General features: G+C 50.7%; 2 protein-coding genes across 2 annotated transcripts; both read left to right on the top strand.

Annotated features, from left to right (window-relative positions):
* Window positions 1-812: 812 nt before the first annotated feature.
* Window positions 813-7,357, top strand: LOC142907185 (dual specificity tyrosine-phosphorylation-regulated kinase 4-like). The gene is made up of 6 exons (XM_076056438.1): window positions 813-1,053; window positions 1,947-2,085; window positions 2,925-3,006; window positions 4,032-4,204; window positions 4,929-4,989; window positions 7,236-7,357. Exons 1-6 carry the CDS (start codon window positions 911-913, stop codon window positions 7,355-7,357), a joined length of 720 nt encoding a protein of 239 aa, XP_075912553.1. The 5' UTR covers window positions 813-910.
* Window positions 7,358-8,785: 1,428 nt separating this feature from the next.
* On the top strand, window positions 8,786-14,753 carry LOC142907122 (uncharacterized). The gene is made up of 2 exons (XM_076056250.1): window positions 8,786-9,185; window positions 13,352-14,753. The coding sequence occupies exons 1-2, from the start codon at window positions 8,800-8,802 to the stop codon at window positions 13,968-13,970; spliced, it is 1,005 nt and encodes a 334-aa protein (XP_075912365.1). The 5' UTR covers window positions 8,786-8,799; the 3' UTR covers window positions 13,971-14,753.
* The last annotated feature ends 428 nt before the right edge of the window (window positions 14,754-15,181 follow it).

Consider the following 15,181-nt stretch of genomic DNA (forward strand, 5'->3'; position numbering starts at 1 on the left):
GTGTAGTGTATAGTGTCGTGTAAAGTGGTGTAGTGTATAGTGTATTGCATCGTGGTGGTGTATGGTTGTGTAATGTACAGTGTATAGTAGTTTGTACGTACATACGTTGAACTTCTTTGGCATCGTACATAGCCAACCGTGCTAATTGGAGGTGCAGGAGAAAGAAAAACAAAATACACTTAAGAAGCAGTTCTAAAAACATGAGTTTGTCAATCTAGATGATGATTTAAGAGTGCACAGCTCCCAGTGGCTTCCTAATGTCGGAAGGGAAAGAGCGTTCCAGATTGTCTTTGAAGCACCACATTTGAAAGCGCCGTGCAATGATGATGCGGTGACCCTATTTGTCCGACATTCAGCCAAAAGTGTAATGTATAGTGTAGTGTATAGGAGTATATAGTATAGTGTAGTGTATAGTATAATTATGCATAGCAGTGTATCGTGTAGCGTATTGTGTAGTGTATCATATAGTATCGTGTATAGTCATGTTAAATGTAGTGTACCGTGTAGTAGTGTAAAGTAGTGTATAGTGTAGTTTAGTTTAAAATACAGTGTAGGGTATAGCAGTGTAGAGTAGTGTATAGTGCAGTGTATTGTGCAGTGGATATACAGTAGCATCTGAAAGCACCGCGGCGAGCAGCCAAAAGCCGCTGCCACTGCTGCCACTGCGAGGATGATGACCGGCCAATGAGAGTCGAGCTCGTGCGTGCACGATTTTGGAACTGGTGTAAGCAATTGTATTCTGTGGAATGTTGAATTATTGATTCATTTCCTAAACAGATTTGTTTCTCTCGGGTAAGGGGAGGGAGGCAATCACTTCAGCGAGGAGCACCCACATTGACATTGCCGTCATTGTATTTTGTGGACTTCCACCCTATCCCTTTCTGCGTGCGATCGCCACTCACAAAGCCCCATGGACGAGAAGTCGCAAAGCAGGGAGCTGCGGATATCCCGGGAGCTCCAGAGTGAGCGCAGCGATGTGGACCATGGCGTGATCAGAGTCCTGTCCACTTTCCACTTCCGTGGGCACAGCTGCATTGTCCTGGAGCTGTTGAAGTACGCACACCACCACCACCACCACGTGTATGCGTGTCTCTCCACCCCTCCCTATGCCACCCACCCCCCCCCATAGCGTGGATACTTTTGAGATGCCCAGCGCCACCCACGTGTCATGATATCGTGGAGCCCCCCTCCCACCCATTACCCCCGTGTAACCTGTAACAGACTGTAGGGGCAAGTGCAGTTTATAGCAAGTGGCAGCACTGCCTATGTAGGTCAGCATTGTGACACACGATGGGGGGGGGGGGGGTGGGTAGCCAGCACCAAGCCGGCTCAGCCGCCTTTGTCTCTCCCCCCAGTGGCGACGTTCACTACGCACACACGCGCACGCACACACACACCTGCAGACGCGGTGGCCACACTCGAGCCTCTCATTGGAAGGGCCTGGATTCGATTAGAAAAGTCTGGCTCCTTTCTGTGTGGAGTATTGTAGATTCTAACCAAAACTCAAGATATATTAAAAGTATATATTTTTTTATTTACCTGGCAAGGCACACGATTCTATATATGTATAGCTAATTTTCAGAAGCGACCTGGGTATCACAAATGATAGCTCGGCCAAGTGGCTTATCATCGCGTGGGAATTGATAACAGCAGCCAAATACTCGAAAAACGCGACGTCGGTTCGAAATGTGGTAAATGGACAAACCAGAAGACCCGGAGAAAAATCCACGTGATCACCATGGGGAGAGAGAGGCAAACTCAAAATATACAGCGGGCATCAGGGTCAGGATCAGAATCAAACCCATGATTCTCCTGTATACCAGACGAGGTAGTGAACATCTCCTAACCACCATGAGATTGTCGTTATCAGAATCGACGCAGCGCCGCAGGGGGACGGCACTGACGCTGCGCCATTGTTGCTGTCGTTGCTGCCTTTCCCCTCACAGGGCGAACCTCCATCAGGTGATTAAGGAAGCGGGCGAACAACACATCGACATGGACATGGTGAAGACGTACACCTGTGGCATTCTCCTCTTCTTGTCCCACGTCAAGTCGAGGGGCATCGTACACGCGGACATCAAGCCGGTGAGTGGGTACGCACGCGGCGCTAAGGCTCGCGCGCGTGACTTGGGTGCGGAGGTCGAGTCGCTAATCTGGAATGAGGAGGTGGTGGTAGCGGAGGCAGGGGTCACGATACACCTCTGGTGAAGATGATCTGGTACGAGCGAAACCGCAGTGTGGAGAGTCGATTCGCTGTTGAGGACTCGTAGCGCAGAGAAATCCCAGTCACAGGGATCGCAGGGTGGATGCGTTATCTCCATCTGATTCCCCTGTTTAGTACAGGCAGTCCCCGAGATACAAACATTCGCATTCATACACGTCCGCACTAACAAACGTCCACACTCACGAACATCCGCAATGAATGAACGGACCGCCGTAAGACGTCTGACTCATGACTTGCGAACTGAACCACGGAACTATTTTGTTCGGCGGGGCGATCGTCCACAAAGACGTAAAAAGTCTCAGTATCCCACGTGACCCACAACAGTGAAACCATTCCGACTAAATGTAAGTGAAAATAACACCAATTTATTTTTGCACTGCTACTGGCCAGAGGGGTGGTTCAAGGATTTGACGTTCGTTTGATGCATCATGTACAACATTTTATCTAATTTATGACTTCATTAGTGGAACCGCAACACATCTTATGACTGACTGTACGTACAATTAATTGGCGAGTTCTGACGTACGAACAAATCCAACTTTACGAATGGATCTCAGGAACATAGCCCGTTTCGTAACTCAAGGACTGCCCGTGTGTATACATGTATTGTGGCGGTGCGTCATCGATCCACTGCTGGCTGAATGCTATCCCCATAACCTCTCGAGTGTCAATCCCCTTCCTGCTTCTCCTCTTCGTACAGGACAACGTTCTGGTCAAAGACACTGTGGCTGGCACCGTGAGGGTCACAGACTTTGGGTGCAGCTTCTTCATGTACAGTCAACGTGAGTGGCGTGTCTTTGTTTTTTGTCTCTGACTCTGTATGTGTATGTGGGTGTCTGTGTGTGAGTGTCTGTGTGTGGGTATATCTATATGTGAGTATATGTGTGTACATGTGACTGTGTGCTGATGATGTTGATCAAAGCTCTTTGAGTTCCACAAAGACAAAGATCCCCTGTGTAGCCTAAGCAGACTGTAGAGGCATGCGGTTTTAGCGAGTAGCAGCTATGAAGGCCGGCACTACACACGAGGGGTGGGTGTCCAGCACCCTTTGTCTTCCTAGTGTCGATGTTTACTACACACGCCGCAGCCAGGTACTCATTTGAGGCTCATTCGACCTATCGGAGGCCCAGGACCGGTTAAGATAATCGTCACCAGTGTTGATGTCGGCTATGAGCAGAAATCAAACTCGAGTCGCCGGGTTCGTAATGCAGTGTGCAAACCGCTGCAGCCACCTCTCCCCACACACACAAAGACAGAGACACACAGACACACACACGGTGAAAAAACCAACCACCATTTGCTACTAAGTGGCGGTGACGTCACCACGGCGCCTGTGTCAGGCTATGTGCACCTTCAGGCAAAATTTAGTGTTGAACGCAACGCTGGCAGGAGGCCACAGGACAGACCCAGCAGGTGCCATGCGGTTAACTGACTAAGATGACTGACAGATGAGTGTATAGCTTTAACAGACTGTAGGACGAAGTGCTGTTAGCAAGTAGCACCTATGAAAGCTGACACGACACACGATTTGATGAGTAGCCAGCAACACGTCCGGCCAACTTCATCTCCCCAGTGGTGATGTTTACACACCACACCAGGTACTCATCTGAGGCTGAGTCAACCTCGGGGAGGCACAGGATCGGTTCAGACAACCGTAACTGGCCATGAAGGAGAATCCAACTCGTCTCCGCCAGAGTTCGTAGCGTAGCGTAGTGCTAACCGCTACACCACTGCAACCCAGCCACAGACATGATGACACACACACACATGTACGTATATATATTTATAGTTGTTGTTATTGCTGCAGCCCCACACGTGGGTAGGACACGGTTCTACGTGGCCCCGGAGCTGCTGCTGGGCTACCTTGTCACCTATGCCATCGACATGTGGGCCCTGGGTTGCACCGTGGCCGAGTTGGTTACCGGCAGGGAGCTCTTCTCGTCGCTGAGCAACGAGGACCACCTCCCCTGCTGCATCGAGGTAACGGAGCAGGCGGTCTGGGGCGGTCCGGGGCAGTCCGGTCCAGTCTGGTCCGGTCTGATCTCTCTCTGCTAAAAGCACTTGCGCACCAAAAAAATCTGTTAACTAAACTGCTTTTTGTGTTTAGTTCATTGTCCTTCCCCCACACCTCCAATTAGCATGGTTGGCTACGTATGGTCCGAAAGAAGTTCAATATACACACATACAAGGCGATACGGGGCTCTTTGACTTTGTGCATACGGGGTCAAAGATCGTTGTCTTTTCACACTGTGTACACAAGCTGAAGCCGATGATTCCCCGTATAGCCTATAACAGACTGTTGGGGCGAGTGCTTTTAGCGAGAACCTATAAGAGCAGGCACAGCACACGAGGAGATGGGTGTTCAACACCTCGCCCGGCCGCCTTTGTCTCCCCATTGACAATGTTTACACATCGCAGCAGGTACTCATTTGAGGCTGAGTCTACCTAGGGGAGGCCCAGGACCGGTTCAAAAATCGTCATTGGTGTTAGCTGTGAGCGGGAATGGAATCTGGGTCGCCAGGTTGATAGTGCAACGCTCTAACCACGACACTCCACACACACGCACTCAGATAGTCTATGTGTGTGCCACAGTGCCGGCATTGCTAGGCAGTCCTGCTGCTAACTCGCTACTAAAAACAGGGCTCTGTCGAGGCTAAGACTGTTGTGGCCCTTTTGTCTCTGTCTGTAAACCCCGTGTCTGCAGATTCTCGGGAAGCCCCCAAGATGCTTGGTGGATGGAGCCCCCTACAGAAATCAATACTTTGGTGAGTTGAAGGGTTGGCGGTGGGCGGGAGCAAGCTAAAACTATAAACTTTTTGTATTTTACCAGGGATAAGGCTCCGACTGAGATACATAGCTCTTTTTTCAGAAGCGACCTGGCCATCACAAGTGATAGCAGCTCAGCGAAGTGGCTGATATCATAATCATCATGGCATGGTAATTTATAGTGGCAGCCAAATACTCTTAAATGCACAGTTCTACAGACTTATACAGAACCAGAAACCCATACTCATATAGAGCCATACTCAAAGAAAACTATAGAGATAGAGACGCATATAGAACCATAGACACCCACAGAAACCCACAGGCCCATACTATTGTAGTTACATAGAATGGGTCACTACGGCGCGTAGCGCTGGTTACTGACAGAGAGGAAATATGGGCGTAACAGCCGACTTGCCAGCCGAGCATGGAATGCCACGGAGTGGGTCACTAGGGTGCGTGGCGCTGGCTGCTGGCAGAGAGGGGCATATGCGGACGTAGCACCCCCGCCGGCTGGCGGAGCACTTGATATTCCTGAGTAAGGGATGTGAGGCAAATTTGACCGAGGGGACACGTGGGGTATAGCCCATAACCTTCTGGTGGGTTCCAGAAGGGGGCGTAGCCAAGGGCGGAGCCAGGCAGGGGACACATGGAAGGTGGCCCAGAACCTTCTGGTGGGTTCCAGAAGGGGGCGTAGCCAAGGGCGGAGCCAGGCAGGGGACACATGGAAGGTGGCCCAGAACCTTCTGGTAGGTTCCAGAAGGGGGCGTAGCCGGGGGCGGAGCCAGGCCACGCCGGAGGACAAAAAAGGGAAGTACCGAGGCTGGATAGGGGTTGTCTGTTGGTGGAATGGAACCCAACGTGCTAAGTCTTCGTCTCCGGCGTCGTGGTTCACACAACGTGCCGGCTGCTCTGACCTGTTTGTAGTTATCCCGTGTGTGAACAGTTTCTAAAAGTGTACAATAAATGTATGTTGCCTCCTACTTATTAGTGTCTCAGAAGTGATTCACTACACTAACACTAAACTATTTTAATTTTGAAAGGTTTGATGCCCCCCTGAGCTATGCAGCTCTTTTTTCAGAAGTGACATAGCTATCACCAAATGATAATAGCTCGACAGAAGTGGCTGATATCGTTTCGTGGGCATTCATAGCAGCAGTCAAATACTCTTAAACGTATGATGTTGATTCTAAATGTGGTGGGGAATAAACCGGAGGACCTGGAGAAAAATCCACGCCATCACCAAGGGGAGAGAGAGAGATGCAAACTTAAAATATACAGCAAGCATCGTCAGGGTTGGGATTGAACCAACAACTTCCTCCATACTATGCGAGGTAGTCAACATCTGTTAGCCACCGTGGCGCCCGGATTCAGTTTCACGGGGTGGCACTGGTGCTGTTGTTGTTTGGGCCACTCAGTAACCCCCTGTGGTCATCAAGAACCATAGGTTTGGTGAGTGGGTGGGTAGGTGAGTAGGTATGGTCGATGGGTGAGTGGTTGAGTGGGTCCGTAGGTTCTAGAGTGCGTGGATATATGGGTGAATGGGTGTTTGAGTTAGTGGTTAGGTGTTTGAGTTAGTGGTTAGGTGGGTGAATGGGTGTGTCGGTAGGTGTTTGAGTGAGTGGGTGTGTCAGAAGGTGGATGGGTGCGTGAGTGGGTCTGTAGGCGGGTGAGTGAGTGAGTGCATGGGTAGGTGGGTGAGTAGGTCGGTAGGTGGGTTGGCGAGTGGGTGTGTGGCTAGATGAGTGGGTGAGTCGGTAGGCGGGTGGGTGAATGAGTCGGTGGGTAAGTGGGTGAATAGGTGGTTGGGTCTGAACATGGGTGGGTGAGTGGGGGAGCGGGTGGCTGAGTGGGGTGTGGGTGGATGAGTAGGTGAGTGAGTGGATAGGTGGGTGAGTGGTTTGGTGTGTGAAGGGATGAGTAGCTCGGTGGGTGAGTAGGTACGTGGATGGGTGGGTAGATCGGTAATTAGGTCGGTGAATGGGTGGGTGAGTGGGTGGTGGAGTGGGTGGGGGAGTGGGTGGGTAGGTGGGTGGGTGGGTAGGTCGGTAGCTGGGTGGGTTAGTGGGGAGGTGAGTGGTTTGCTGGGTACGTGAGTGGGTTGGTAGGTAGGTGAGCGAATGGGTTGGTGGATAGGTGAGCGAGTGGGTTCATAGGTAGGTGGGTGGGTAGACAGGTCAGTGGGCGACATGGTGGTTGGTGACTCTGTGTCTCTCTCTGTCTATCCCTTTCTCTGTGCCACCTGCAGACCGTCGGGGCAAACCGTACAGCCCAGAAAAGCGACGGATACCGAGAAGGTACCCCCTGGAACGCATACTCTGGGGACACAGCCAACAGCTGATAAACTTCATCAGCTGCTGCCTGCGGTAAGAACCAACAACAACAACAACAACCGCGATTCGCCACTAAGTGGCGGTGACGTCACCACGACGCTTGTGCCAGGCCATGTGCACCTTGAGGCCACGTGAAGCGTCGAACGCCCGCGGGCAGGAGGTCACAGGGCAGACTCAAGTGCCACGGGTCGACTGACTAAGATGACTGAGATGACTGGCTGATGCACCACCTGTGCCTCCTACTGTGCCAAGCTGCTGTGCTTTAGCCACCCGGCGCTCCGCTCGTTGTTGTGAGCGTTGCTCCTCCGCCCTCCGTTGTTGTTGGAGGGCGACTGCCTCCAACTGCCCAGTAGCATCCTTCACGAGCCTCCTCCACAGAGGCCGATCTTGACACCGCTGGTACCAGTCATCGGCAAGTCCACTCAGCTCCACGTCCTCCTGTACCACATCACTCCATCTCTTCTCTAGCCCGTGCCACCCCCGTTTAGCCCCCTCGATCCAGCCGAACAACAACTGTTTCAGCATGTGGTGGCTGGGCATGCGGGCTACATTATCCAGCCAACGCAGCCTTGCCTGCCGGAGGAGCTCACCGATGGGACCTTGCCCAGATCTTTCAAGGATTTGTGAGCTCCTCACACAATCTAGCCTGGTTAAACCCAGGATGGATCGTAGGCAGGCTAGCCTAAATGTTTCTAACTGGCGAAGATGTTCCATTAGGGGGGTCCACGTTTTGCAAGCGTAGAGAAGGGAGGGAATGACCGTGGCCGAGAAGACCTGAAGCTTAGTGTGGAGCAACAGACCAGGTAGCTTCCACACAGCGTTACGCAACCGATGAAAATATATTGCTGCTCGACTGATTCGGAGTGAGACCTCTGCTGTTAAACTGGAGCCAGTCATAAGCACACTGCCCAGGTATGGGAAACTCTCCACTCTCTCCACAACTGCCCCATCACCGATTGGGAGTTGTGGGGGTGGAGTGTCCGATGGTACAAAATACCCAGGCAGATGCTTAGTTTTGGTGGGGCTGATGGTAAGGCCCCATCTCTTAGTGGGATGCTCCAGTCTCAGCAGCAGCGTCTCCAACTCCTCCTCTGAATGAGCAGCTATTACCAAATCAAATCAACCAAATCAATAAAATCAAATAAGAACCACACCCACCAACACCCTCCCACCCCACCATCCCCACCTACATCTACCCACCCCCTCCCATCCACCTAACCACCACTCCCTCCCACCCCCTCCACCCCCCAACAATTACCCCCCACCCATGCCTATAGAGACCCACAGAGACCAATACTTACAGAGACGCATACGGATCCAAAAAGACCCATAGAGACACACATAGAACAAACGTATAATGAACTTTACCACGCGTCTGTCCTTCCCCCTCCTTGATCCCTACCCCCTCCACCCCCATGCCCCTTCCCGCGATCCCTCCCCCTCCCTGCATCTCTCAACAGATGGGATCCCAAGATCCGCATGACGCCCGAACAGGCGCTGCGTCACAGCTGGCTGCAGACCGCGGCCACGACCACCACAACTAGCGCCACCACCACCACCACCACCAGCACCACCACCACTAGGATCCCCAGCACCACCACCAACACTGCCGCCACCACCGCCATCACCGCCAGCAGCGCCAACGCCACCACCACCACCGCCACCAGCACCGCCACCACCACCACTGCCAGCGCCACCACCGCCAGTGCCATCGCTGACAGCGCCACCACCGCCACCACCACCACCAAAAGGATCGCCAGCGCCACCACCACCAGCGCCACAACCACCAGTGCCACAATGATCAACACCGCTACCACCACCACCACCACCACCGCCACTCCTGGCTCTGGAGCTGCCGACCCACGGTAAGCCTCTCTCTCTGCTGTGTGGCATGGGGATGTTGACTATCTCGCCTGGCATGCAGGAGTCGTGGGTTCGATCCCAACTCTGACAATGCATGCTGCTGTATATTTGGAATCCGTGTCTCTTGCTCTCTCTTTCCATGGTGGTTGTGTCGAAATTTCTCCACATTTAGAATCGACATCACGCGTTTAGAGTATTTGGCTGTCACTATGAATATCCAGACGATGATGATGATGATATAAGCCACTTCGTTGGGCTGCTATCACTTTTGATAGGCCGGTCGCTTCTGAAGAATATCTACATAGCTCAGTGGGGCATTACCTGGTGAAATAAAAAGCTGAGTTTTAGTACGGGTCTCTGTGGGTTGCTGTGAGTCTCTGTGAGTCCCTTAGTTCTGTATGATTATCTGGATCTCTATAGGTCTCTATTAGTATGGGTCTCTGGGAGTGGTTATCGGTCTCTATGAGTATGGGTCTCTGTGGGTCTGTATGGGTCTCTGCAAGTATGGATCTCTGTGGCTCTGTATGGGTCTCAGTGGGTCTGTATGGGTCTCTGTGGGTCTGTATGGGTCTCTGTGGGTCTGGAGGGGTCTCTGCGAGTATGGGTCTCTGTGGGTCTGGAGGGGTCTCTGCGAGTATGGGTCTCTGTGGGTCTGTATGCGTATCTGTGAGTATGAGTCTCTGGGGGTCTGTATGGGGCTCTGTGGATCTGAATGAGTATCTGAGTATGGGTCTGTACAAGTCTCTGCGAGTCTACTGAAACGTGCTTTTCGAGGATTTGGCTGCCGCTATGAATTCCCACCGGATGATGATGATATCAGCCATTTAACTGAGCTGATATCACCTGTGATAGGCAGGTAAATTATCTGAAAAAGAGCGACATAGCTAAGTGGGGCCTTACCTGGTGAAATACAAAAAGTTTATTTTCAGTATGGGTCTCTCTGGGTTGCTGTGGGTCTGTATTGTTCCATATGAGTCTCTGGATCTCTATAGGTCTCTGTGAGTATGAGTATCCATGGGTATATATGGACTTCTGTGAGTACGGGTCTCTGTGGGTCTGTATGGATCTCTTTAAGTATGGGTTTCTATGGGTCTCAGAGTCTGTAGGAACATGCATTTAGAGGATTTGGCTGCTATGATGAATTCGCACGTGACAATGCTGATGATATCAGCCACTCGTTGAGCCGCTTTCACTTGTGATGGCCAGGTCGCTTCGCTGAAAGATAGCCACATAGCTCAGTGGGGCCTTACCTGGTAAAATAAACAAAAAATTGTTTAGTTTTAGAGTCAGTCAGTCAGTTAGTCCACCCACGGGCAATGGCGGGTGGTGGGGGTGCGAATGGGACCTCTGGCTAAAACAATACAATTCTCACGACGTTTCGACTGCAACACAAGCAATCATCATCAGGTGTGAAAACCACAGCAAGAAAATTTGAAAACAGTGGCGGTTTTTTAACGTTAGCACCACGGAGAGCGATTTGACAGTTTGTTCAGATGGACGAGTCCATCTATGTTCAGAGAAGAGGAGGGGGGAGACGAAAATAATGGATGCGGTCTGAAAGCCACCTTAAGCGTGATCAATCAATTAAGACCCGAAATGGTTTATCAAATCCTTCCAATGATTGCTAAGCCAGAATCCATCTTCTCGGTTGAAATTGTCTCTGTGTTTGTATATGTGGATAGCCTCATGAACGAATCTCTCATGGTAGCCAGATGGCTTGCAAAGAACCTCTGTCTTGGAGAAGTCAATGTCATGTGAGCCTACTGAATTCTAACAGGGATCTACCACGGCCGAGGTGTTGGTCCTACCGTGTTTCAGGTCTGCTTTGTGTTCACGAATGCGGTCCGAGACATGTCGTTTGGTTTCTCCAATGTAACTACTACCACAGAGGCAACTTAGTTTGTAGACGCCAGGGTACTGTATGTCCGGAATCACATCTTTTTACAGACGGAACCAGATCACAGATTTTATGTAATGTGTTGAATCAGACCTGGATCTTGTGTTTATTCAAGATTTTGGAGATCTTTTTTGTGATCCCCGCAATGTAGGGTAAAGTGATGGTTTTGAAAGGCTCCTCAAGAGGGTCCTTCTTCATGGTTGGAGTGATAGCTTTTGCAGTCACACCTAAACACATACCAGTTAATGATATCATTGCCCAAGTAGACGTGGCTCTCAAGGGCCTGGGTCACATCGCTGCAGACATAGCAATATCTGAAATCGCTGCAACCCTCAAAAACGCTAAGATGCCAGCTAGCAACCTCAGTAAAGATGAGCGTTTTGAATTATATAAATAAAAAAAGAGGGATGACATTGTCATCCTCTCAGCCGACAAGGGCAATGCCACTGTCATCATGGATAAAATATAATATAACAACAAAATTCAAGAATTACTCAACGATGGCAGCTATACAAAAAATACAAAGAGATCCCACCAACAGCCTCATCATAAAAACCAACAAAATCATTTCTGATTCAACCGCATTAATTGATCAAACCAAAGAGTTCTCGTTGAAACCTTCTGCTGCCAGGCCACCAAGATTATACGGCTTACCAAAAATACATAAAGTAGATACACCCCTTCGTCCCATCGTCTCTACTATCAACTCCCCCACCTGCAAACTGGCTCGTTTTCTGTCTGAAATCCTGCGGCCTTTCACTGGAAAAACCACCTCTGCGGTATCAACAATCAAGGGTATTTCCCTGTCCCCAGATGACCTGCTTGTCAGTTTGGATGTAGTTTCCTTATTCACCAAAGTTCCTGTACCTGACACCATCGCAATCATTGAAGACTTGGTTCATCAAGGACTAAACACTGAGGTTCCCCCCCTGGTGACACACTGCTTAACCAATACATACTTCACTTGGAATGGAACTTTCTACAAGCAAACTGAGGGCACCCCAATGGGCTCCCCCTATCTCCGGTTGTAGCCAACATTTTCATGGAGAAATTTGAGACTGACGCCAACCAGACTGCCACTCTGCACCCAACCTTATGGAAGAGGTATGTGGATGACACTTTTGTCATCTGGCCACATGGCCGGCCTGCTCTAGAAAAATTCTTCGAAAGATACCCATACGGATGCTTACCTGAAACCGGATTCCCACCACCATCCATTCCAGAAGAATTCCCTCATCAAGACTCTGCACCATAGAGCCCAATGCATATCCAACCAGGAACACATAGCCAGTGAACTCAAGCACGTACACCAAGCTCTTAAGGCTAATGGTTATTCCGACTACACAATCCGTAAAGCTATCACTCCAACCATAAAGAAGGACCCTCTTGAGGAGCCTTTCAAAACCATAACTTTACCCTACATTGCGGGGATCACAAAAAAGATCTCCAAAATCTTGAATAAACACAAGATCCAGGTCCGATTCAACACATTACATAAAATCCGTGATCTGGTTCCGTCTGTAAAAAGATGTCATTCCGGGCATACAGTACCCTGGCGTCTACAAACTAAGTTGCCTCTGTGGTAGTTGTTACATTGGAGAAACCAAACGACATGTCTCGGACCGCATTCATGAACACAAAGCAGACCTGAAACACGGTAGGACGAACACCTCGGCCGTAGCAGATCCCTGTTATAATTCAGTAGGCTCACATGACATTGACTTCTCCAAGACAGAGGTTCTTTGCAAGCCATCTGGCTACCATGAGAGATTCGTTCATGAGGCTATCCACATATACAAACACAGAGACAATTTCAACCGAGAAGATGGATTCTGGCTTAGCAATCATTGGAAGGATTTGATAAACCATTTCGGGTCTTAATTGATTGATCACGCTTAAGGTGGCTTTCAGACCACATCCATTATTTTCGTCTCCCCCCTCCTCTTTTCCGAACATAGATGGACTCGTCCATCTGAACAAACTGTCAAATCGCTCTCGGTGGTGCTAACGTTAAAAAACCGAAACTTTTTTCAAATTTTCTTGCTGTGGTTTTCACACCTGATGATGATTGCTTGTGTTGCACTCGAAACGTCGTGAGAATTGTATTGTTTTATATTTTTATTATTTATTGTTTCCCTTCTACGTGACTTTACCGAAAGAACCAAGAATATGAATCCCTGCAGTCACGAAAGCTTTAAATCAAAATTTGGACCTCTGGCTGTAGTCGCGGTATGCTGGAGCACTGCTGTGGTGCTGCATCTCTCTCCACAGAGCGGAGCTGGAGCAGCCCCCATCATCATCATCAATATCCTCACCGCTCGCCCAGAACTCGGGAGATAGGGCGGAGGATGTGGAGGAGGTGGTGAAGAAGGAGGTGGTGGCGACGGAGGTGGAGAAGAAGACAGGGGATGAGGAGAAGATGGAGACAGATAAGGACGAGTCTGAGGACGAGAAGGATGACGAGGAGGACGACGAAGATGATGACGAGAAGGAGAAGCATAACGACAAGGAGGATGACAAGGAGGACGAGGAGGACAATGACAAGAAGGATGACGACAAGGAGGAGGACAAGGACAATGACAAGGAGGATGACAAGGAGGATGACAAGGAGGATGACAAGGAGGAGGATGATGACAAGGAGAAGGATGACGACAAGGAGGATGACGACAAGGAGGAGCACAAGAAGAAGAATAACGACAAGGAGGAGGAGGGGGAGGACAAGGCACAGAAGGAGGACAACAAGGAGGACGAGGAGAAGATGGAGGAGGTGCAGCAGGAGCAGGAGAAGAGGAAGCGAGGGGGCCTAGTGTGTGTGGGCAGGGCGCTCCGCTCACTCCGCTCGCTTCTCCGCCGCATGCTGCTGTGTGGTGGCCGGCCCACCACACAGTAGGGGGTGGCGGTGGTGGTGGAGTCGGTGCCAACCACCACCACCACAAGCAGCACCATGCACCCACCACCCACCCCTGCATGATACCACACACATACTACACACACAGATACACACCACACTCACTCACCACACTGACAACACTCACCACCATGGAACAGGCTGTGGCAGAAGACTGAAGAGCAGACACCAGAAATGGACTGGACACTGCACTCACCACACGCACCAAACACACACACCACACGCACACACACTACACTCACCACACTCCCCACACACACACCACACGCACACGCACTACACTCACCACACTCCCCACACACACACTACACTCACCACACTGACCACACGCAGCACACACACACACTACATGCACGAACACCACACTCACCACACTCACACCACACGTACACACATTCACCACACCCACACCACACATACACTACATTCACCACATGCACACCACACGGGACTAGCCTAGTAGTGCATCCAGGCACCGTTACCCCGGGCTCCCACCCATGCGAGTTTTCATCCGATGGCAGTCCTCAAGGGGATGACCTCGCCAGCAATTTCCAGGACATGGAGGGGTGGGGGGAGTCGCCCCCCAGGGAGTGGAGACGAAGGGGGATGCCTGGTGCAGACAATGGCCAGAGCCTGCCTGTCCATGTGATGTGTTAAGAGTTAGGATCCATAAAAAGTTATAATGTATATATATCATTGTTGTATGTCGTTGTTTGTATCTCGTTTTATAAACCCTCGAGGACTCAATATAATGTTGCAATGTTTCGCGAGTGCTGCCTGGCTCGTGAGGATTCATGATGGTCGTGTGGATAGGGTTCCCAATAGCCATTTCGGTGGGGTTTATAATGGCCGTGTTGGTGGGGTTCACTATTTCCATGTTGGTGGGGCTCACATTGGCCGTGTGGATTGGGTTCACAATGGCCGTGTGGATGGGGCTCACAATGGCCGTGTGGATGGGGCTCACAGTAGCCGTGTGGATGGGGTTCACAATGGCTGTGTGGGTGGGGTTTCCAATGGCCGTGTTGGTCGGGTTCACAATGGCTGTGTGGGTGGAGATCACAATGGCTGTGTGGGTGGGGGCTCACATTGGCCGTGTGGGTGGCGCTCACAATGGTAGTGTGGGTGGGGTTTATAATGGCCGTGTTGGTGGGGTTCACTATTTCCATGTTGGTGGGGCTCACAGTGGCCATGTG

Source organism: Petromyzon marinus, chromosome 75 (genome assembly GCF_048934315.1).
Source record: "Petromyzon marinus isolate PM22_M1 ecotype Great Lakes invasive population chromosome 75, UKy_Petmar_22M1.pri1.0, whole genome shotgun sequence".
NCBI classification, from domain to species: Eukaryota; Metazoa; Chordata; class Hyperoartia; order Petromyzontiformes; family Petromyzontidae; genus Petromyzon; species Petromyzon marinus.